At 48.7% G+C, this 24,936-nt stretch overlaps 1 protein-coding gene across 1 annotated transcript; it reads left to right on the top strand.

Annotated features, from left to right (window-relative positions):
- The first annotated feature begins 4,097 nt into the window (after positions 1 to 4,097).
- RAB43 (RAB43, member RAS oncogene family) lies at positions 4,098 to 17,655 on the top strand. The gene is made up of 3 exons (XM_054387638.1): positions 4,098 to 4,319; positions 16,448 to 16,631; positions 17,402 to 17,655. Exons 1-3 carry the CDS (start codon positions 4,098 to 4,100, stop codon positions 17,653 to 17,655), a joined length of 660 nt encoding a protein of 219 aa, XP_054243613.1.
- The last annotated feature ends 7,281 nt before the right edge of the window (positions 17,656 to 24,936 follow it).

Below are 24,936 nucleotides of genomic sequence, written 5' to 3'. Positions count from 1 at the left end.
AGGTTGCTCAAAGCCTCATCCAGCCTGGTCTTAAACATTTCCAGGGATGAGGCATCCACAACTTCTCTGAGCAACCCATTTCAGTGTCTTACCACCCTCACAGTAAAGAATTTCTGAATTTCTTCCTAATGTCTAACCTTAATCAAGCTTCTTTCAGTTGGAAGCCGTTGCCCCTTGTCAAAGGCTCACAGGAGGTCAGGGGTTGGAAGGGACCTCTGAAGATCACTGAGTCCAACCCCCCTGCCAGAGCAGGACCAGAGAATCCAGCACAGGTCACACAGGAACACATCCAGATGGGTCTGGAAATTCTCCAGAGAAGGAGACTCCACAACCTCTCTGGGCAGCCTGTTCCAGTGCTCTGGGACCCTGACAGTGAAGAAGTTCCTCCTCATGTTGAGGTGGAACCTCCTGTGCTGTAGTTTCCATCCATTGCCCCTTGTCCTATCACAGGGTGCAACTGAGCAGAGGCTGTCCCCTTTCTCTTGACCCCCAGCCCTCAGATATTTATAAACACTTATTAAATCTCCTCTCAGTCTCCTCCTGTCACTCCATGTCTTTGCAGCTCTTCAGCTCCCCTGTAGCCCCCTTCAGATAGTGGAAGGCTGCTCTAAGGTCTCCCTGGAGCCTTCTCCAGGCTGAACAGACCTCAAGCTTGTCTTCATAGCAGAGGTGCTCCAACTCTCTGCCCATCTCCTTGGCACTCCTCTGGACCCTATCCAGCAGGTCCATGTCCTTCTCCTGTTGGGAGCTCCAGAACTGCACACAGCACTGCAGGGGCCATCTTACCAGAGCAGAGTGGAGGGGGAAAATCCCCTCCCTTGACCTGCTTCTGCTGCATCTGTTGATGCAGCTCAGGACAGGGTTGGCTTTTTGGGCTGCCAGTGCACATTGCTGGCTCATGTTAATGAAGACACCCCAAAATACATTGATTCAGAGCAACTGAAGTCAAGCTGCCCTGGTTGGTCTGTGCTGGCTGGGTCATAAACCAGGTTGTTCTCCTGCTGCACAGCTACCATTGTGGAAATGGAGCTCTCTGCTATTCAACAGCAATGTGTCCTTGTGGCCAAGAAGGCCAGTGGGATCCTGGGGTGTATTAAGAAGAGTGTGTCAGGCAGATTCAGGGAGGTTCTCCTCCCTCTCTACTCTGCCCTGCTGAGACCTCATCTTGAGTACTGCCTTCAGTTTTGGGCTCCCCAGTTTAGGAGGGACAGGAACCTGCTGGAGAGAGTCCAGTGGAGGACTATGAGGATGATCAGGGGACTGGAGCACTGCCTGGGGAGGAGAGGCTGAGGGACCTGGGGCTGTTTAGTCTGGAAAAGAGAAGAGTTAGAGGGGATTTAATAAATGTTTATAAATATCTGAGGGCTGGGGGTCGGGAGGGAGGGGACAGCCTCTGCTCACTTGCTCCCTGGGATAGGACAGGGAGCAATGGATGTAAGCTGCAGCACAGGAGGTTCCACCTCAACACAAGGGGGAACTTCTTTACTGTAAGGGTCACAGAGCACTGGAACAGGCTGCCCAGAGAGGTTGTGGAGTCTCCTTCTCTGGAGACTTCCAAGGCCCTTCTGGATGTGTTTGTCTGTGATCTGAGCTGGATTGTATGGTCCTGCTCTGGCAGGGGGGTTGGACTTAATGATCTCTTTGGGTCCCTTCCAACCCCTGACATCCTGTGATGCTTTGAACAGTTTTATTTCTCAGTTTTACCACATGAAACCACGAGGGTGGAATTTAGCAGCCCTCTGTTACAAAGAGCAGCATAACAAAATGTACTGTGTCAAGGTATTCTTATTAGTAAAGCTGATTTTTATTAGCACCCTGACTCCCCACGTACTCTCAAGGAGAGCACCTATTAAAGAACAGTTTCTTTTGTAGATAACCCAGCTAGCAGTTGAAGCACAAACCCTTCCAGATTGCTGAGATATGTTATCTCAGCACTCAGTTTGTGATGCATTATCTAATCACACACAAACACCTGTGGATGTGAGACCCATAGCACAATATTAGCAGCTTTAAAGACATCTCTGAGCTGCACTGTACCTAGCCAGAGATTAAAAACCATAGCCCTGAGCCTTGGGTTGTGACTCTGGAAGCAAACCATAGAATGGGCCAGGCTGGAAGGGACCTCCACAGGTCATCCAGTCCAACCTCCCCACAGTCAGCAGGGACATCCCCAACTAGATCAGGTTGCCCAGGGCCTCATTGAGTCTTACTTTGAATATCTCCAGGAAAGGGGCCTCAACCACCTCCCTGGGCAACCTGTTCCAATGTTCCACCATCCTCATAGTAAAGAACTTCTTCCTGCTATCCAATCTAAACCTGCCCTTCTCCAGTTTGAAGCCATTGCCTCTCATCCTGTCACTGCAGGCCTTTGCAAACAGTCTCCATCCTTCCTGTAGCCCCTTTCAGGTACTGGAAGGCTGCTATTAAGTCTCCCTGGAGCCTCCTCTTCTCCAGCTCCCTCAGACCATCCTTGTAGCAGAAGTGCTCCATCCCCCTGATCATTTTCATGGCCTTCATCTGGACCAACTCCATCAGGTCCATGTCCTTCCTATATTGAGGGATCCAGAGCTGCACACAGCACTGCAGGTGAGGTCTCACCAGAGCACAGTGGCAGAATCACTTCTCTGGATCTGCTGGCAGCACTGCTTTTGATGCAGCCCAGGATGTCATTTGCCTTCTGGGCTGCAAGCTCACACTCCCTGCTCACGTCCAGCTTTCTGTCCTTTTCCTCAGGGCTGCTTCCTGTCACCTCATCCCCCAGTCTGCATTGATGGTGAGGATTGTTCTGGCCCAGGAGAACCTTGCACAAACCATACCCAGGCCCTGACAGAAAACTGAAAAGCCAACAAGGCAGAGCAGTTGCACTTAACACTAAATGCACCTGTTTGTTTCTGTGTGCCAGTGACTGAAATCTACCAGAAAGAATACACCACCAAATTCTATCCCCCCAGCAGAATGTGGGACAAACACTCTCCTCTGGCGGGGGCACTGTCAGTGATTTCTGGCTCATCAACAGAGACTTAAGAGGAGCAGCTGAGGGAAGTGGGGGTGTTCAGTCTGGAGAAAAGGAGGCTGAGGGGAGACCTCATTGCTCTCTACAGCTCCCTGGAAGGAGGCTGGAGTGAGGAGGGACTCTGCCTCCCCTAGTATCAGGTGACAGGACAAGAAGAAATGGCCTGAAATTGTGCCAGAGGAGATTTAGGCTGGGTATCAGTAACAATTTCTTGCCTGCAAGAGTGGTCAGGCATTGGAACAGGCTGCCCAGGTAGGTGGTGGAGTCACTATCCCTGGAGGTGTTCAAGAAACCCATGGCCATGGCACTTTGGGACATAGCTTAATTGCCATGGTGGTGTTGGGTTGGAGGTTGGACTCTGATCTCAGAGGGCTTTTTCAGCTGAAACAATTCTATGATTCTGTATTTCTATGAACAGCTGACTCCAACATGCTTCCTTCCCCACACAACCATAGAACCATTTTGTAGGAAGAGACCTTTAGGATCGTCAAACCCAACTGTTAAGATCACCAAACCCAACTGTTAACCCAGCACTGTCGGGTCAGCACTAAGCCATGTCATAGAATCACTGAATCGTTCTGGTTGGAAAAGACCCTTAGGAGTCCAACCATTCTCTGACGCTGCCAAGGCTGGGGCTAAGCCGTGTCCCTCAGCACCACACGTCCCTGCCCGCTTCACACACCTCCCTCAGCGCCACACCTACACAGCTTTCCGATCGCCTCCAGGCATGGTTTACGTCTCTCAGACCGGAACAGGCCCCGGCCCACCGGGGAACCTGTCCGCGACCCCGCGGCCTACGGTGGTGCCGGGCTCTGGCGGGTGGCCGCAGCCAGCTGTGTGCCTCCCGGGCCGGGCCGGGCCGGGCCGGGCCGGGCCGCCAGCAAGCCGGTAGCAGCACCGCCGGCTGCGGGCGGACATGCCCGGGAGGCGGCAGCCGCAGCCGGGGCGGAGAGAGGGCGAGCACGGGGGCAGACGGGAGGCGGGCCCGGCGCTAGGCCCGGCCCGGCGCGGCGAGGGGCGGCGGGCGCTGCGCAGAGCCCGGCTCCCCTCGGCGGCGGGCGGAAGGCCGGAGGGCGGCAGCGCCATGCCCGGCCCGGCAGTGCCGGGAGCGGCGGCGGGGCCCGTCCCCGACCCGGAGGAGGGCTACGATTTCCTCTTCAAGCTGGTGCTGATCGGGGACGCCAGCGTGGGCAAGACCTGCCTGGTGCAGCGCTTCAAAACCGGGGCCTTCGCCGAGCGGCAGGGCAGCACCATCGGCGTGGACTTCACCATGAAGAGCCTGGAGATCCAGGGCAAGCGGGTGAAGGTGAGGAACAGGGCGACGGAGGGAGCCGCCCGGGCCCCGCCGCTTCGGTTCCGCGGCTAGCGGCTCGCTGCGGCTCGCTCCCGGCCTGACAACACAGCCGCCGGGATGCCGGCGCGGCCGTCCGGCCCCGACCCGACTGCCGGAGGAGAAGGCAGCGGCTGGCGGCGAGCGGAGCCGCCCCGTCTCGGGTCAGCCCCCGCTGCTCTCTGCGGTCTCGCTGCCTGGTTGTCCAGCGCCCGGGCCGCCTTCCCGAGCAGCTCCCGCAGGCCAGGAGGGTCCAAGCGCATCCATGAAGTGGTTGTGCTGGAGCAGGCTCACCCCAGCCCGGGCTGCCCCCCAGCAGCACCCCCTGAGCACGGGCAAAGCCCCGCGGCAGGGCAGGACACAGCCCCGCGGTACCGAGCTGCAGCAGCTCGCTACCCAGGCAGGCTCCTGGCCGCGGTTTGTTTACCAGTCGCGAAGAAGCTCAGCTGGCCTGTCAGGTTTCCAGCAAGGGATGTGGAACTGGCAGGCCAGCTGAGAGAAGCTGGGGAGCGGTGTTTAAATTAGACACATTTAAAAGTTATCTTAAGGCACTGTTAAGAGAATGGCTCAGAAAGTGCAACTTCTGTAGTTCTTCTCAAAGCACAACAAATCAGCCCCACATTTGACTTCTCCTTACTTGTGCTGGAGAAATCCAGCTAGTTGCAAGGGTTAGAAAGAGGATAGGGCATTTTCCCCGTGGAATTCTTCCCAGACTCCCAGTGGCACAGATTCCCTACAGCATACTGGGCCTCTGAGAACAGAAGTGTGGTCAAACAGCAGGGGAAAAGGCTGTAAGCACCTGTGGTTTGGAGGAGGTTCTGGGATAAATCCCTTCTCCAGTCCTCTCCTGAGTAGATTCATACAACTGTCCTTAAGGATTTAAAAAAAAAAATTAGTGCAGTCACTGCCTGGGAAAGCTCATAAAGCTGTAAAGTGACACAGAAGTACAGTAACTGCAGTTGAATTTTGATCTGTGTTTACCAAAGTAGGTGTCAAAGTCCTTTATCGTCTCTTTCTTACAGATTAACTTTGGTGAGCAGAGTATTAAACAGAGAAAAGTTGCAGAGAATAAGAGAAGTGAAAGCTCACATCTTTCAGGGAAGGAGCAGCATTAGAAGCTCCACACCCAGCAGAGGTGTTTATTTTCTTGGCAGTTTTATACCTTTACCTATCATGTATAGCCAAGGTTAACAGTTGAAGAGGAAACGCAGATTCTTCTCTGTTTGTGCTGTTGGGTCCAGTTTGGTGCTTTCTAGCAAGTGAGCTGTTAGCAGTGGGGTTTCTCCTTCCAGATTGAAACCTGGCTCCGTTTAAATGCCAGGCACATAGGAAGTGACAAATGTGTCTGTTCCTGGTGCCAGGGGTCTCTGCCACAGACTTCAGGAGTAGGGGAAGGCAAGCCCAGGAAACAACCCAGACTTCCTAGGTGTGCTTGTCCTCTTGTCACTACTTACACCTGAAAATTCCTGTGTTAGTTACCACTCTGTAAAAAAACCTGTGGGTTATTTCTAACTATTTTACACAAACACCCAACCAATCAAAACCCCAATAACAAAAAAAACTAAACAAACCAACAACAACCAAGTAGGAAAATGCAGGCTCTTGAGGCTTTCATTTTCTTTGGCTTGTTCTCTACTTCCACTTAGGGAAAAATCAGGGATGAACAGATTGAAGGAGAGCATTTTCAGCATTACTTTAAGGCAGATGAATCCAACATTGCTGCTGATCTGCCTTACAGATATTGTTGTTAGCTGCTGAGTCAAGGACACAGCTGAAATATGAAAACATTTGCTTGGAGGGTTTTGCTTTTTTCCTGTTTGGTCTGTTAAGGTATGGGTTGGATGTGAAGTTTAAATCTCAGTCAGGCTTTTCCAGTTGGATTGAGGTTTCAGAGAGCTTCCTCTGCTCCAGGTAGGTTTGTTCAGCGTGATAGAGGAAACAGAAAACGAGGAGGCATTTTGTTACACTGTTGTGAGCTCCCATACGAAATAGGGAAGTTGGAGTGTGTTCTACAGATGTGCTTTTGGTGTGGTCATAGTGATAGTAGGAGGAGCACTTGAGCCATCCAAAGAGCTTGTATCCTAACCCCTTAGTAAACAAGGCTGAGCCTGTGCTCTGCCAGAGATGCTCTGTGCTTGTCATTGTTTCTGGCCCAGTCACGTGAGACAGACTGGTTCAAAAGGGTTTTATACAGATTGTTGGTCAGGATGCCTCAAATCAAGAGGTGTTCAGGACAGGTTTTAAATAAAAATCATAAAATCTGACCTTTCACAAACGTTCTCCTCCCCCTCTACTCTGCCCTAGTGAGGCCCCACCTAGAATATTGCTTCAAGGTCTAGGCTCCCCAGTTCAAGAGGGACAGGGATCTACTGGAGAGAGTCCAAGGGAGGGCTCCAAGGATGCTGAAGGGACTGGAGCACTGCCTGGGGAGGAGAGGCTGAGAGCCCTGGGGCTGTTTAGTCTGGAGAGGAGAAGACTGAGAGGGGATCTGATCAATGTCTATCAATATCTGAGGGCTGGGGGTCAGGAAGGAAGGGATAGGGACAGCCTCTGCTCACTTGTGCTGTGTGACAGGACAAGGGGCAATAGATGGAAACTCCAGCACAGGAGGGTCCACCTCAACATGAGGAAGAACTTCTTTACTGTAAAGGTGACAGAGCCCTGGAACAGGCTGCCCAGAGGGGGTGTGGAGTCTCCTTCCCTGGAGCCTTTCTAGCTCTGTCTGGATGTATTCCTGTGTGACCTGCACTGGATTCTGTGGTCCTGGCAGGGGGTTTGGATTGAAAGATCTGCAGAGGTCCCTTCCAACCCCTAACATCCTCTGTTCCTTACAAAAGTGTGCTGGGTGATTGTCTGTGCTGCTCCAATTTCACTGTGAGTTTGTGACACTATCTTCATAAGGAATGCAAACACTTTGCTTTCTCTTTAGCAAATGGTGCAGGAATCTCATTCCCATTTTTATACTGTGTTATAAGTGCAGAAGTTTCTTCAGAACAACAATGTGTACAAAACAAGTCCCAAGGAGCTTTTGAGCACTGCTTGTTGTCTAAGCTTCATTTTTAGTCAGGCTAAAGCTAGGGTTCCAACACCAGGGAGTGAGAGTGAACAAGACACTCATTTTGTGGTTGAAACAAACGTTTTAAGGTAACTGTGTCCCATTCTGTTTAAAACTTCAAATGCTGTCATCACAGTTATATAATGTTTCTGAAATAGGCTGCTCAGGGAGGTGGTGGAGTTGCTATCCCTGGAGCTGAAAGATCTGGGGCCTGGAGAAGAGCAGCCCTAGAAGGGATCTTCTCAATGCTCAACAAGAGCTAAGGGGTGGGGGGCAAGAGGATGGGGCCAGAATCTTCTCAGTGGTGCCCAGGGACAGGACAAGGGGCAATGGACACAAACTGGAACCCAGGAGGTTCCACCTAAACATCAGGAAAAAATTCTTTGGTGTGAGGGTGCTGGAGCCCTGGAGCAGGCTCTGGAGTCTTTGGAGATTCCAAACCCAGATGGATATTGTGATCTTGGGCAGTCTGCTGTGGGTGATCCTGCTTTAGCAGGGGAAGTTGGACTGGATGATTTCCAGAGGTCCCTTCCAACCCCCACCCTTGCTGGGATTCTGAGATGATTGTTTTTTTTTTTTAATGCTCTAGGATGTGGTGGTTAAGAAGTTGAACTTGTGCTATACCACCTTCTATAAAACAGGTCCTTCTTAGCTTGCTGCATCCTGGAAGTACAGGCTGTAGTTCCCAAAAGTTGTCATTGCTAACTTAATGCTTACTGATTAAAGTCTTATTGATTGAACAATTACTTGGTCTTTGAGTGATAGAAAGAATCTGGCAAACAGGACAAAAAAATATTTTGTAACTCTTATGTCACTGTAAAAAAAGATAAACTGCTGGAACTAAGATCTTACATAATGGTAGGCAAGGAGATTCCTAAGTCCATGAATTGTGGTCAGTAATAAAATTCCTCTCTTTTTTTTTTTAATGAGTTCTCTCCTATGATCTGAGAAATTAATTTGGTGTCTTTATTATCTACTTTGTGTTGTCATCTCACAGTGGTTTACATACAATGAGTATTCTTTTTCCTTCATGCCATAGTTTTTCCCTCTCACTGTATCCCTCAGAAAGCAGCAGGAGAGAGGAACACTTGAAAACAAACACATTCCTTTTCTCACAGACACTTCTTTATGGCTCCTTGCACTTCTTAATTTACAAGTTTTTTTCAGCCCATATGATAGCAAGATTCTTGGCTTTTATTCAGCCCTCAGGGCTGTAACTATATTGCTTTCAGAAGGGTCCACAATGTTACGTGTCAGTATCTGGCCAAACTGCAAGGAAGAAGGCCTCCAAAGCTCATCCACTCCAACCATTCTCTAACTCTGCCAAGGCTGGGCCTAAACCATGGCCCTCAGCACCACAGTTCTGCCTCTTGGAAACACCTCCAGGGATAGAGATTCAACCACCTCCCTGGGCAGCCTGTGTCAGGCTTTGAGAACCCTTTCAGGGAAGAATTTTCTTCTAATGTCCAACCTAAACCTCCCCTGGTGCAACTTGAGACCATTCCCTCTCATCCTATCACTTGCTACTTGGTAGAAGAGACCAACCCCCACCTGGCTCCAACCTCCTTTCAGGGAGTCTCTACCTATGTCAAGGCAGGTAGCAGCCACAGGAGGAGCTTAGTTATTATTACCACTGCTTCACAAGCAAAAGTAAACTTGGAGTTCCGTGATACTTCAGAAGAATCAGGAAGGTACTTAATAAATGAGTTAGCAGTAAGAGAGGGAGAACATGACCTGGACAGGCTGAGAGCTGGGTGCAGTCAAACCTCATGGAGTTCAGTAAGGACAAGTGCAAGGTCCTACGTCTGGGTAGAAATAACAGCAGGCACCAGGACAGGTTAGAGGCTGCCCTGCTGGAGAGCAGCTCCACAGAGAAAGACCTTGGAGTGCTGGTGGGCAGCAAGTTCTGCATGGGACAGCAAAGTGCCCTTGTGGCCAAGAGAGCCAATGGGATCCTGGGGGGCATCAAGAAAGGTGTCCAACAGGGCTAGGGAAGTTCTTCTACCTCTCTACTCTGCCCTGGTGAGACCACAGCTGCAATCCTGTGTCCAGTTCTGGGCTCCCCAGTTGAAGAGAGACAGAGACCTGCTGGAGAGAGTCCAAGGGAGAGCCAGGAGGATGCTTAGGGGACTTGAGCATCTCCCTTGTGAAGAGAGACTGAGAGCCCTGGGGCTGTTTAGTGTGGAGAAGAGAAGGCTGAGAGGGATCTGATCAATGACTATCAATAGCTGAGGGGTGGGTGTCAAGGGGAGGGGGCCAGGCTCTTTTGGGTGGTGCACAGTGGTAAGTCAAGAAGCAATGGGTTCAAACTTGAACATAGAAGATTTCAGCTCAACATGAGGAGAAAATTCTTTACAGTGAGGGTGACAGAGCACTGGAACAGGCTGCCCAGGGGGATTGTGGAGTTTCCTTCTCTGGAGACTTTCAAATCCCACCTGGATGCATTCCTGTGCAGACTACCTTGGGTGATGCTGCTCTGGCAGAGGGATGGGACCTGATGATCTCTGGAGGTCCCTTCCAGCCTCTGATATACTGTGAGACTGTGAAATTGGACAGTTATAAAACTCAGGTTGTCAGGGTGCTGGACCATCTCCTTTAAACTCTGCTATTACCTAGAAAGGTTGCACCAGATGATCCTTGAGATCCTTTCCAACCTGTTATTCTGATTTAATTACTTAATGTGTCTTGAGACTGTTTGATGAGCTTTAAATCTGAGGTAAACTTTATCAATGCAAGAAGAATCCACATCAAACCACTTGATAATAATTGTCCACCATGCTCTCAGATCAACCTGTCACTCACCATTTTCAACACTTTGTCCATTTCTATAGCTGAAACTTTGCTTGCTTTCAGCCTAATTAGCTATCCCAGAGTGACCCATCTCCATCCCTGGAGGTGTTTCAAGAAACCTGTGGCCATGGCACTTTGGGACATGGTTTAGTGGCCATGTTGGACTCAATGATCTTAGAGGGCTTTTCCACCCCAAAAAATCCTATGATTTTCTAAGTGGGTGAATGAGCCTGCTCCCTGGCCAGGCAGACCCTAGCCTCTACCCTTGGCCAGGGTGAATGCCACCTACTTCCAGTACACTCCTTCCTAGTGGGAAGAGATGAAACAGAAAACATGGACAGGTGTCCAAGGATTGTCTGATATACTTATGGAATGCTCTGACTCTGTGGTGTCTTGAAAACCTTTACAGGAGTCAGTGCTTGGTTTAGGGCTTTGCTGTTCAGAACCAGGCAGTGCAAAGAAAATTCAAAGCTGAAAGCGGAACAAACTTAGCAACTGTTTAAAGTAAACTGGCATTCAGTAGTGAAACAATTAGTGTGAGGAAGGTGGCTCCTTGTGTTTGATCCCTCAGGGCATTCTGGCATATTCCTCCTGGACAGTGAGTCTTTGTTCTCTGGTTTTTATCAAAGAATCATAGAAGGGTTTGGGTTAGAACTGTAGAATCATTATGGTTGGAAAGGTTCTCTAAGATCATCCAACCATCAGCCCAACACCACCATGGCCATTTGGTCCCAAAGTGCCATGGCCACATAGTTTTTAACACCTCCAGGGATGGTGACTCCACCACCTCCCTGGGCAGCCTGTTCCTGACCACTCTTGCAGCAAAGAAATTTTTCCTAATCTCCAACCTAAACCTCCCCTGGCACAATTTCAGTTTATTTCTTTGTATCATCTAATACTGTGGAGAAGAGACCAAGCCCCACCTGGCTCTGACCTCCTTTCAGGGAGCTGTAGAGAGCAGTGAGGTCTCCCCTCAGCCTCTTCTCCAGACTAAACAACCCCAGTCCCCTCAGCTGCTCCTCACCAGACCCTTCCCCAGCTTCACTGCTCTTCTATGGACCTGTTCCAGCCCTCAATGTCCTTCTTGGAGTGAGGGGCCCAAAACTGAAGCCAGTACTCTAGGTGTGGCCTCACCAGTGCTGAGTCCAGGGGGACAGTGACTTCTCTGGCCACATTATTGCTGATCCAGGCCAGGATGCTGGTGGCCTTCTTGGCCACCTGGGCACACAATGGCTCATCTCCAGGCAGCTGCTGATCAACACCCCCAGGTCCTTTTCTGCCAGGCAACTTTCCAGCCACTCCATCCCCAGCCTGGAACGTTCATGGGGTTGTTGCTGACCTAAGTGCAGGACCCAGCACTTGGCCTCCTTAAACCTCATAAAATTGACCTTGGCCTAGGCCCATGGGAGTTCATTGGCTCATCCCCTCATGAGTTCATTAATACAGACATCAAACAAGACTGTCCCCAAAATTGATCCCTGAGAAACACCACTTGCCACTGGCCTGCAACTGGATTTAACAGCTTACCACCGCTTGGAAGGGACCTTAAAAATCATCTAGTTCCAACTGTTCCTGCTAGACCAGGTTGCTCAAGGCACTATCCAACCTAACTTTCAACACATCCAGGCTTGAAGCCTCCACAACTTCTCTGGGCAACCTGTTCCAGGGCCTCACCAGCTTCATGGGGAAGAATTTCTTTCTAATGTCTAATCTCAGTCCAGCTTCTTCCAGTTTGAAGCCACCAGCCCTCGTCCTGTCACTCCATCCTTTTTAAAATTGTCCCTCTTTTGCTGTCCTGGAGGTCCCCTTCAAACACTGGAAGGCTGCTAAGGATCACCACACCTTCCTCCCTGTGTAACCAGCAGCAGAACAAGAGGACACAGTCTCAAGCTGCACCAGGGGAGGTCTAGGCTGGAGGTGAGGAGAAAGTTCTTCACAGAGAGAGTGGTTGGCCATTGGAATGGGCTGCCCAGGGAGGTGGTGGAGTCACCATACCTGGAGGTGTTCAAGAGGGGATTGGATGTCGCACTTGGTGACATGGTTTAGTGGTCATGAGGTCTTGGGTGACAGGTTGGACTTTGATGATCCTTGAGGTCTTTTCCAACCTTATTGATTCTGTGATTCTGTGTGATTTCATAGAATCCCAGAGTGGAAGGGACTTTGAGGATCATCTGGTCCAACTTTTCTTTTCAAAGAGTCTGATCTAGATAGGGTGGCCCAGCACGCTGTCCAGATGAATCTCAGAAGTGTCCAGTGTTGGGGACTCACTAATTCCCTAGGGTGATTATTCCAGTGTCTGGTTGTCTTTGTGCCTAGTTGGAATCTCCCCAGGAGTAACTTGCACCCATTACCTGTCTTTTCCATGCGACTTCTTGTAAAGACATAGTCTCCAACTTCTTTGCAGCCACCTTTTCAGTACTGGAATGTGGGGATAAGGTCTCCCCTGAGCCTTTCTCAAGGCTGAACAAACCCAGTTCTCTCAGCTTTTCCTCATCTGGCAGCTTCCCAATCCTTGGATCATTTTTGTGGCCCTTGTCTGGACCCTCTCCAGCCTGTCCACATCTCTTTTTGTATAGCAGAGACCAGAACTGAACACAGCCTTCTGGGTGTGGCCTGCCAAGAGTAGAGTGAGATAATGGCTTCTTTATTGCTGCTGGTGATGTTCTTGTTGATGCAACCCAGCATCCTGTTGACTTTTCAGTGGCTGTGTAATTAGTGTCAACCCTTCCCAACAAAAGGCAAGTGCCTGTTTTTCAGTTCCATCAGTGAGCTAAGCTCTGTGGTGAATCAGGTTAACAGGTGCTAGTTTCAGTGCAGGGAGAGGCTGGAGTGGCAAGGCTTTGAAGGCAGCATTGTCTTTGTTTGACTTCAGCAAGTCATTGAACCATGTCTGGGTTTGACTGGCTTTCCCCTGAAACAAAGAGGCAGCACTTGCCTGGCACCTTCTGCCAGCAGAATTGCTGGGAGCAGCAGCAAACAGGTCATAGGATCACAGGGTGGTAGGGGTTGGAAGGGACCTTTGAAGATCATCCAGTCCAACCCCCCTGCCAGGGCAGGACCATAGAATCCAGCACAGGAACACATGGGTCTGGAAAGTCTCCAGAGAAGGAGACTCCACAACCTCTCTGGGCAGCCTGTTCCAGTGCTCTGGGACTCTCACAGTGAAGAAGTTCCTCCTCATGTGGAGGTGGAACCTCCTGTGCTGTGGTTTATATCCATAGGCCTGTCAGTCGGTATCTTTGTTTGCAAAGAAATTATCTGCTGGTGGGTCTAACACATGTTGTCTTCTGAGCAATGAGAGCAAAACCACAAGGAACTGAAGATGATGTGAAAAGAGAAATGTTTCAGAGTCCTTACACAAAAGAGGAGTGACAAATGCCTGAGGGAAAGAGCTTACCTAGAGGATATGGGCTGGTTGGAGCTCTTCCTAAGGTCAGATCTGTGGTCTGTACTGGTCCCAGCAGGACACTCAGTGCTTCAGCAACTCTGTGCCTTCAGTCCTGTGAACATCAGAGACATACCTGCTCAGTGTTGGGGGATCCACACTTTTCTGTGAGATCTGTGAGATCGTTTTCTGCTGTGAGATCTTGATGGTGACATTCTGGGGTTGCTCCATGACTACTGAAAGACTTTGTGGATATTGGGGAAGACCAGAGAAAGACAAATAATCATACTTATGTTCAGAAGGGACAAGAAATCCTGGGAGCTTCAGGCTAGCCAGACTTGCTTTGGTCACTGGGAAAATCATGGATCAATTCTGCATGGAAGAATGAAATTTGGACCCCACTTTGAGCAGGCAGATGGCTTTGTCACCTCCCCAGATCTGTCCCCACCTCAACAATCCTGTGATTCTATGAAATGTACTCACACAGAGGTTTTCAAAATCCAGTGTACAGCACAAGACCCAGGACTGGTTTGCTCAGTCACTCTGCAGGTAAATCACTTTAAAACCATGTGAGAAGCAGGAGATAAGCCATTATTTGTTTGTTTGTTTGTTTGTTTGAATTTAAAGGGTTTGGTAATTCTTCTGTAGGCACAGAATCTCTCATGCCATTCCCAAGAGTTTGGTAATCAGCAGGAGCCTTGCTTTGCGCTTGACTTAACAAGCACTGAGATTTCAAACTAGGTAACAGACACAAAGGTCTAGGAACAGAGGGGATCATACCTAAACCTGCCATGAGCTTCCTTGTCTCTGCTAATTGGCTGCTGACTGCTTTAAATCAGGATCTGTTGCATTGGTAAGCATTGCTTTGTGGTTTTCTGAGTCCATCACAGCCCCTTCCCCCTTCTCTGGGAAAACTTGCCAGGCCTGGGAAGTCTTTTTCCATTGGATTGATTGTTTTTAGGCTGTACATCATTTGGGATATAAATGCTTGGTTAGAACCAGGCTGTGATCTTCCAAGGGAAAGAAAGCTGCTGCTCAAACATGCAGCAGAGTCAGAAGATACAAACAAAATGTTCATGTGCAAAAGAAATAAATGGGAAAATGATTCCTTGTCATTTGGTATAAAATGAAATATCCCTGGTGCACTGAGTGGAGTTGTTGTCAGCTCTTCAAAACAATGAGCTTCAGAGAGAGGGAAAATAATACAGAACAGATCCACAGCATGGGAAGATTAAACAGTGCCAGAAGTATTTGCTTGTGCCCTGTCTCAGTGAAGAGGAGCTGCAGGATACAAGGAATGGCCCCAAAAGACAAGCAGACATCTGCCCTTCATCATTTGGGGAGAGAAGTGAAGGTACAACAGGACAAAATAAAATCCATAAAAGGGAAATTCTTTGGTTTGATTGCTACTGTATGTTGAAGCCAAGAGCTCTGGAAGATTCAAAAAGGATTTGAGATTTATATGGAGGGTGAGAACATCCACTGTTACTTCAGATTAAAGGCTTCTGGAATATCAGATGTCATCTTCCAGGACATTAGGCAATCTATAAAACAAGAGGATAGAAAAAGAAATTTTCCCTGTGAGTAGGATACTGTTTGTCCAATCTTGAGTTATTTGGCTTCTTCCTCTGGAACATCTAGTTCAAGGAACTGAAACCTTGACATTAAATTCAGAGTTCTCATGTTGCTGAATTTAGGGGAAAATAAGTGAGCCGAGCATGGCTTCTTCCTTGCCCAGATGTCATGTCTGTTCTACCACCTGGAAAAGGACAGGTGGTGAGGCTGACTAGGTCTTCAGCTGGCTTTATTGAAACCTAGAACTGCCAACATCTCTTTTATGCATTCTTTCACACCAGTGCTCTCAGATGATACTACCACATCCTGCTCCAGCTGTCACTGCCCCTGTAGCAGAGCTGGCAAAGCCACCTCAGCACTGCAGACAATATGCCAGCAAAACCCCAGCTCTAGTTTCAGTGTCATGCTTAATGATGAGCTGCAGTGGCCTGGCCATGGGCTGACGTAGCCCTAGACATTGTGATCCTGGGCAGCCTGCTCTGGGTGACCTTGCTTTAGCAGGGGCTTGGACTAGATGATCCCCAGAGGTCCCTTCCAACCCCACCAGTCTGAGATTCTGGGATTCTGTAACACCTACACTGCTAGAGAAGATGTCAAAGAGGTAGGGCTGGATACACAAGCAATGATTTCATAGTTTACCACAGGAGGATGCATCAGAGCTCACCTGCAGGAACCGGGAGTGGCCCAGCTGATGCAGGTATAAACTCTGAGCAGCCAAGGGCCAAGAGTTTCTCCAGTGTATGTTCTTATCCTTAAATGATGAACAAAGGAGTAGGAAAACGTGATGCCAGAAAGTGTTGCCAAAATAAGGGAGACTGAGAACAAGGCTGTTGAGTCCAGTCCTATTTGGATTTGGAAGACCTTGCTAGGCAGTGGCTCACTGAGAGCAAAGCTGTTGAGTTGAATCCTGTCTTTGGAATTGGAAGACCTTGCTAGGCAGTGGCTCACTGAGAACAAGGCTGTTGAGTCAAATCCTTCTCTGGGTTTGGAAGACCTTGCTAGGCAGTGGCTCACTGAGAACAAGGCTGTTGAGTCAAATCCATCTCTGGATTTGGAAGACCTTGCTAGGCAGTGGCTCACTGAGAACAAGGCTGTTCAGTCAAATCCATCTCTGGATTTGGAAGACCTTGCTAGGCAGTGGCTCACTCAGAACAAGGCTGTTGAGTTAAGCCCTGTTTGGATTTGGAAGAGCTCGCTAGGCAGTGGGTCCCTGAGAGCAAGGCTGTTGAGTTGAATGCTGTCTTTGGAAGTGGAAGAGCTCGCTAGGCAGCGGCTGACGGTGTGCTGTCTGTGATGTAGCTGCAGATCTGGGACACGGCCGGGCAGGAGCGGTTCCGAACCATCACCCAGAGTTACTACCGCAGCGCCAACGGAGCCATCCTGGCCTACGACATCAGCAAGAGAGGCTCCTTCCTGTCCATTCCTCGCTGGATCGAGGACGTCAGGAAGTACGCCGGATCCAACATCGTCCAGCTGCTGATCGGTGAGTTCAGAGCCTTCACACCAAGCACAGCACGCTCCTGTATGGTCAGGCTAGCTGCAGTGCTTGTCTAAGATGGCTGGGAGCTGTATGTTTTGGTTGAAGTTAAGATGTCTGTAATAGATCCAACTGGAAATGGTCCCAGTGTCAGAGGGGTTCTTTATTAGAAAGAGCTGGTTCGTCAGAACAGAAAGGGTTTGTTTTGATTAACTGCTGTTAAGAAATAGTTTTGTATCAGAAGCCAGCTGTGAGTCTTTTGTGTCTTAACACCATGGAGAATTGGGCACCCAAAGTTTCCAGGTTCTGAGGCACAGCTATTGTGGAGCTCTCTCATGTTAAGGACAAGGCTGAGAGCGTTGCAGCTCTTCAGCCTAGAGAAGTCTCTGGGGAGACCTTAGAGCAACCTTCCAGTACCTGAAGGGGGCTACAGGAGAACTGGGGAGGGACCTTTTACAAAGGCTTGTAGCAACAGGACAAGGGGCAATGGTTTTGAACTAAAGCAGGGTAGATTTTGACTGGACGTCAGGAAGAAGTTCTTTACTATGAGGGCAGTGGAGCACTGGAACAGGTTGCCCAGGGAGGTGTTGGAGGCCCCATCCCTAGAGACATTCAAGGTCAGGCTTGATGAGGCTTTGAGCAACCTGCTCCAGTTGCAGAAGTCCCTGCTGACTGCAGGAAGCTTGGACTAGATAACCTTTAGAGAGCCTTTCCAACCCAAACCAGTCTGTGATTCTCTTGACTATCAATGACTCTGTTGTTTCTTTTTCGTCCAGGAAACAAGTCTGACCTAAGTGACCTTCGAGAGGTTCAGCTGGAAGAAGCTCAGAGCCTGGCTGAACGCTATGATAATATCATCTGTGCCATAGAGACCTCTGCGAAAGACTCCAGCAACGTGGAGGAGGCCTTTGTGAAGATGGCGACGGAGCTGATGCTGAGGCACGGGGGCCCTGTGTTCAGCGAGAAGAATACTGACAGCATCAAGCTTGACAGCAAAGCCGTTGTGGAAGGCTGGGGGTGTGGCTGCTGATAGGAGCTAGGTGATGTCCCTAACTTTACTGGAATTTAGATGGTGCTTCACCCTAATGCTGAGTAGCACGGTAGCCATATTCTCCTCCTCCTGTGAAACCAGCAATTTTGTAGAAGTTAGACACAATCCTCTTTGCTTTGGTGTCTTATTTTTAAAAAGGGACTCTTGAGAAATAGTCCTAAAAGTCAAACCCTCTGAGAAACTTACTCAACATTTGCCCCCACCATTTCCTTTTCTGTAACCTTCATACAGAAGTGGAGGAAACAACTTTGAACTGGTGATGTGGGGTGGGGAGACAGATGGTTGGGGAAAGGACTGATGCACACCCAAAGTTCTGAAGCATTTAGTGTGGCACTGTTGGCAAAAGAGGTCACTTTTGGGCTGGGCAACCCTGGCAGTGTCTCTTTAACCCCTCAGCGCTCCCCCAAGGAGCAGAAAGTGGCAGTGTCTTTGACAAAGATACTGCAAGTGTCACAACACCCAGCGTCCTGATTGTGGGACCAAATAGCAGTCACCTGTCCTGGGGCATATGGATTGCTGGTTTGTATGGAACAGGCCCAGGTGGGGAACCTCCTCTCAGGTTTTGTCAGGATTTTTTGAAGCTATCATTTTAACGAAAAGCAAAATCTCCCTGAGCAGTTATCTCATGGCTGGTGGTCAAGCAGGCCTGCCCCAGCATCGTTGCTTTGAATACGCAGCCTTGAGGGAGAGGGTAGATGCATTTCAATTGTTCTTCTTTGCACTCTTTTCCAAGTGGGTATCGCTGAGTTTTTGCCCTCAGGTCTCTTAATTTCATTCCACAACTCAAGACCTGCACCACTGGAAAGAGGAACTGGAGAAACCTTGAACTGACTGGTGGCCAGGATCTCCTGCCACATGCCTGACAGTCGTGCACAGGGTTCATTTCACTTTGTTACCAGCTTATTGCTCAAGTGGCAGAAGTGGATTTGGGGTTTGGTTTGGTTTCTTTTTTTAAAGCATCTCTTTAAATACAATCTGGGCAGAGACTGGGAAAGATGACCTTAAATAGCTGCAAACTGCATGCACTGCAACTTCCTGGCTGTAAGAATCCCCAGTGTCGTTCTGAGCGATTCCTTCCCAACTTTGTACTCGACTGCTTCCCTCTCCTGATCACAAGTTGCCAATTGCTTTTCATTTCCTGAAAACACTCGACAGGAAAAGTCTTTCTCTGTTAATCAAAGGTCAACAGGAAAAATCAGTAAAACAGATTTCAGAATTCAGCCTCATCCAGTTGTCTTTCAGATTGGGTGCTGCGTTCTGTGCTGAGGGTGCTGGTGGCAGCAAGCACCATACAAAAATGGACTTGCAGAGGGAGCAAAAGCAGGATTCTATTAAGCTCTGCAGGTAAAGCAAAGGTGTTCAGAGGTGACAAGTGATTTTTGCAATCCTGCTACTTGGAAGGAGCTGCTTTACAGAAAACAGCCACTTGTCCCTTTTGAAAACCTTGGTCAAAAAGGGCCTGGACTAGGTTGCAACTGGGGCTATGCCAGCTTCTAGCCATTCATCATATCCAGTGTCATGAAATCAGGAAGATGTGAGAAAGGGCTAATGGATCCTAATTTCAGTACTCTTCATCTTCCTGCAGAAAAGCAATCTCAGGACTTTCTGGGTTCTTAAACCATGGGGTAGGCAGCTGAGGGCTCACTTACGCTCCATAGCTTGTTGGCTTCTAAACTAAGGGGTTAGAGTTCAGCTTTTATAGGGCTTTACATTTTTCAGTGAGTATAGTTTGGGCAATTCTCATGTTTTATATGGAGGGGCAGGTGGAGCTGCAGTACTCAGTAGTATTTTGGGATAGTTTTCCAGGGCATTCCCAGCTCTCCTACATCCAAAGATAAAAGGCAGTAAGCATCCAGGCAGCATCTAGACACTGCAAATGAGACTAGTCCAAACTCTAGATCTGTTCGTGATCAGCAAACCTTGTTCTCTGCTCTCAGGAGACAGTCCAAGCTAAAATTCAGTCCTGGTGACTGCTTTTCCTCTTGGTTAGATGCTCCTTTTGGAAACAGAGTACTAGCAAACACCTGACTTATGTCATGACATCTGTAGGTCAGAGCCCTGCAGTTCTTTGTGCTTGAACACAGCCCCTCAGATCAGCTCAGCCTCCCATTGTTTGCAGGATTAGTGCCAAAATATTTAAGCCATGCTGATAAAAATTGACACTGGTTGAAGAACAGTGTTGCTCCTACTCAGACTGAACTCACTAGTTTACGTAGTAACTGTTCTTAAAACTGGAGCAAGATGCAAACTGAAGATAAATCCTGCTTCTAAGGCAGTCAGTGACTGTGTTGACTGTGTGGAGACCTGAGGGATGATTGATCTATGTACTTAGTGCTGAGGTTTGTTTAGTAAACAAGCAGAACTGGAGCAAGCTCCATACTTCCTGACTCACCCCCACAGATCTCATCAGCTAGGCTTGAGGGGCAAGACTCTGTCTGCAGGTTGGTCTCTTTCAGTGGGTAAACATGAGATAGGGTGTCAGTGGTTTGTTCACTCTGCTTGCAAAAGAAGGCACTGATTCTGTTAGTTTTCCTTTTGCTGCAGCAAACTAAGACTATGGTTTTCAGTCAGCTTTGTCCTCCAACTCTTGGCTCTTCCATGTCACCACAAGTGTAACACGAGACTGCTAACCCAAGAAAAGGGAGCAAAGAAAGAGACTGAAGAGCTGGCTGATTTTTTTTCAGGTTAGCAGCAGTGCTTGGGCTGTCCTTAGGGAAAGGCTGGTGTAATTTCCAAACCCTTTCTGCACTGTTAGTATAGAATCACAGAATCATTTCAGTTGGAAAACCCTTTAAGATCATCCAGTCCGACCATTCTCTAACTCTGCCAGGTCTGAGGCTAAACCATGGCCCGCAGCACCACAGCTCTGCCTCTTTGATACACCTCCAGAGATGGGCATTCAACCACCTCCATAGGCAGCCTGTTCCAGTCTTTGAGAACCCTTTCAGGGAAGAATTTTCTTCTAATATCCAACTTAAACCTCCCTTGGTGGAACTTGAGGCCATTTCCTCTCATCTTAGCACTTGTTACTAGGGAGAAGAGACCAACTCTCACCTCAGTCCAACATCCTCTCAGGGAGTTGTAGAGAGAATGATGTCTCCCCTGAACCTTCTTTTCTCCAGCCTAAACCCCAGTTCCCTCCAGCCACTCCTCCCTAGCCCTGCTCTCCAGACCCTTCCCCAGCTTTGTTGCCGTTCTCTGGACCTGCTCCAGCACCTCAATGTCCTTGGACTGAGGGAGCCTAAAACTGAACCCAATACTCAAGGTGTGGCCTCACCAGTGCTGAGTGCAGGGGGACAATCACTTCCCTGCTCCTGCTGGCCACACTATTGCTGATCCAGGCCAGGATGCTGTTGGCCTTCTTGGCCACCTGGGCACACCCTGGCTCATCTTCAGCTGGCTGTTGATAAGAGCACAGTAGCAGCAATTACTGTAACAGCAGTGACAGTAACAGCACAACACTTACTAGGCTGATAGCTGCTTGACCAGAAATTGATTGAAGTTAACTTAGAGCTTTTGACTCCCCTTCTGAAGATTTCTAAGAAATCCCTAATTTCCTGTGTGAATCAAGTATGAGCAAGACAGCCCTGGTGGTTTAATTCCAGTGGTCCCATAGAAACCAAAAAGATACCTGGGTGATGGGTGTGAGTAGCAATAAACCTGAGATTTACTGGCAAAAACCCCTCAGCTTCAGGTCTCAGGTTACAGATGTGCAGTGCTGTAGAGCAAGTGAATAATTCAGCACTGCAGGACCAGAGTTCACAGCAGAAACATTTGCCAAGAAACCTGTTTACTGGCAGTTGAACATTAACAAGGTAATGGTGCAGTAATTGCCTCTAAGCAGATTTTCTTGGCTGGCTGGGTATTTACATCACTATCATTTATTTTTGGCAGTACACAAAGTGAGAAAAATATTACAGAACCACAGGGAGGGTGAGGGGGGGAACGTTGAACCCTGCCTTGTAACACTCAGGAGTGGAATGCAAAGGCATATACTGAATTGAGATGATCAGCAGAATGTGGTTCCCAGGAGCATGGGAATTGTTATCTCTTGTATTGGTTCTGCTTTAGGCTAATTTTATCTCCAGTTACTCATCCTGCCCGTCGTCATGGATGGGACCTGGACAAATATTTATCAGCCTGTAAACACACCACCAAATCACTGTCAGCCCAGAAACCTGCCAACTTCTGCTTTGCAAAACAAAAATGGGAAAGAAAGTAAAATTCTTCAGGACAGAGGGGAAAGGCCTAATGATTTTATCACTCTTACTGGGAAAGCAGGGCACTTTTGGGGGAAAAAAACTACAAAATGGAATTAAGCCCTTGCTAATGCCACATAGATTGGTAAGCTCTTCAGGAAAGGTGGGGGTCTTGCTCAGTTTTTCCTTTGCCTTTAAAGAAGATCATAGTTTCTGCAGAGTAGAACTGACCATCAGGTGCAGTAAATGTGTTTACACAGCACTATGGTGACAGTCACCCCACAGCACTCTTAATCATCCAATCATAGAATGGCTCAGGTTGGAAGGGACCTCAGAGATCATCTACTCCAACCTCCCTGCTAATGGGCAGGGGCAACTCTTGGATGCTCAAGGCCTCATCCAACCTCCCCCTGAAGACCCTCAGTGAGGAGGCATCCACAATCACTCTGGGCAGCCTGTTCCAGAGCCTCACCACCCTTATACTGAAGAACTTCTAAGATCCAGTCTAGCCCTACTCTCCCTCAACTTCAGACTATTCCCCCTTGTCCTGGCTCTAGACACCCTTATGAAAAGTCCCTCTGCAGCCTTCCAGCAGGTTCCCTTCAGGTACTGGAAGGCAGCTTTAAGGTCCCCCCAGAGTCTTCCCTTCTCCAGGCTAGCAACCTCAGCTCTCTCAGCCTGGCCTCACAGCAGAGGGGTTCCAGCTTTCCCATCGTTTTGTGGCCTCCTCTGGATGCAGAGGTCTGGTCTCAGATTTGACAGTTCGCTTCCATGCTGTAAGAAGCGATCCATAGACGTGGGAGATACTCTCACAGTTTTATTTTGGGAATGTCTTTTGGTGCTGCTCATCCCACTTGAGATTTGAGTTAGTAACAGTTAAGCAACCACTGAGAGATCAGTTAGAAATCTCAGTGGTATCTTTAATTTTCTTCTATCAAAGGGCAATGGATACAAACTGCACCACAACATGAGGAAAAGCTTCTTCACTGTGAGGGTGCTGGAACAGGCTGCCCAGAGAGGTTGTGGAGTTTCCTTCTCTGGAGGCTTTCAAGACCAATCTGGATGTCTTCCTGTGTGGCCTGCCCTAGGTGACCCTGCTTTGGCAGGGGGCTTGGATTCGATGATCTCTGGAGGTTCCTTCCAACCCCTAGCATTCAGTGATTCTATGATTTTTACTGGCCAGGCAGTGTTAGTTTTCTTTTACCTCTGTTGAATTGGGTTCTAGAGTGATTCAAAGCAGCAGACTTGATGGAAGCCCCAAACTATTCCACAGCTAAACCCCCCAACTATTCCACAACTCAGTGTTGGCAAGAGTTGCAAGAGTTAGCCCTCTGCATCTTTCTAATCATTTTAGTTGCCTTGGAAAAGAGCAGGGTTAGCAAATCAAAACAAACAGACCAACCTAAATGTGTATTTGCTGTCCATGGAATTGCTGCCAGAGGTTAGATAAAAATAGCCTGCACACAATTCTCTGCTGATCTCAGATCACATTTTCTTAATACAACTGAAAAAGTTAAAATGCACTTTAAAAAAACCCCCAAACAATTCTTGGAAGCATAGAAGGGTTGTGATTTTTTTCCCCTCCACTGTCTTAGAAACAAGGGGGTTTATTACTTGAGTCCTGATAAAGGCAGCTCCCTGCATCACACCTGTAACCTCAGGTGTCACTGGAGACAGGCTGTGTCAACAACTCTCTTGGTTTCCCATGTGTCAGCAGCCAGTGGAAGACAGGGAAGGGAATAACTTCAGCAGAGGGAGGGAAGTGAAGCTGAGGGAGAGGGCAGATTTTCTGTAGAGCCTAGTTCAATGTGGGTTTAATGACTGCTCACTCAGGGCAGAGAAAATACTTTCCTTCCCGGGGGGAAAACACTGCACTGCATAAAGACTTTCAGGGGTTTTCCTGTTTGCTCTGTGAACTACAGGAATTTGATTGCTGTCTAGAGTGAACACAAGGGGGCTGCTAAATGAGCAAAGGGTATGGGAACAACATCATTAAGTCTTTAGGGAGCTGCTAAATCAGATTGAAGCTGTAGTTAGAACTTCTGGTAGGAGGTGGAAAGTAGATTCTGTGGTCATAGAATCATAGAACTGTTTCACTTGGAAAAGACCTTGAAGATTATTGAGTCCAATCATCAACCCAACACCACCATGGCCACTAAACCACGTCCCCAGGTGCCATGTCCACAGGTTTCTTGAACACATCCAGGGATGGTGACTCCACCACCTCCCTGGGCAACCTGTTCCAATCCCTGACCACTCATTGCAGGGAAGAAATTGTTCCTCCAACCTAAACCTCCCCTGGCACAATTTCAGGCCATTTCCTCTTCTTCTATCATCTCATAATAGGGGGAAAAGGCCAACCCCCACCTGGCTCCAACCTCCTTTCAGGGAGCTGTAGAGAGCAATGAGCTCTCCCCTCAGCCTCCTCTTCTCCAGACTAAACAATCCCAGTTCTCTCACAAGAGTTATGCTCTAGATAGATCCTTCAGCAGCTTTGTTGCCCTTCTCTGGACCAGCTCCAGCATCTCAATGTCCTTAGAATGAGGGCCCAAAACTGAACCCAGTACTCAAGGTGTGACCCCAACCAGTGCTGAGTACAGAAGGACAATCACTGCCCTGGTCCTGCTGACCATTTTATTGCTGTTCCGGGCCAGGATGCTTTCAGCCTTCCTGGCTACCTGAGCACTTTGCTGGCTCATGTTCAGCTGGCTGCCAAGTAGCACCCCCAGGTCCTTCTCTGGCAGGCAACTTTCCAGCCACTCTGCCCCAAGCCTGGAGCATTCATGGGCTGCTTGTGACAATTTATTGTGGCTCTCTTTATGATAAAATGTCACTTTCCCTGTTTCTTTTGCAAGGGATCTTTAGACTACAATTATTTCCAACTCAATGATCCAGCTGAACTGCTGCCATCAACTGCTATTTTCTTTCAACCTCAACTTTAACAGAAAACTTGAGGATTCATCTTCCTATCACAAAGTGTGGAAGGGTCACCAGACAGACTACAATGCACAGGTTTATGCACATCTGTGGTTATCCAACTCCTACTCCTGTGGCAGTTACT

The sequence above is a fragment of the Indicator indicator genome, chromosome 15 (genome assembly GCF_027791375.1).
Source record: "Indicator indicator isolate 239-I01 chromosome 15, UM_Iind_1.1, whole genome shotgun sequence".
NCBI lineage: Eukaryota > Metazoa > Chordata > Aves > Piciformes > Indicatoridae > Indicator > Indicator indicator.
The sequence above is the reverse complement of the archived record's forward strand: the minus strand, read 5'-3'. Positions and strand labels throughout refer to the sequence as shown.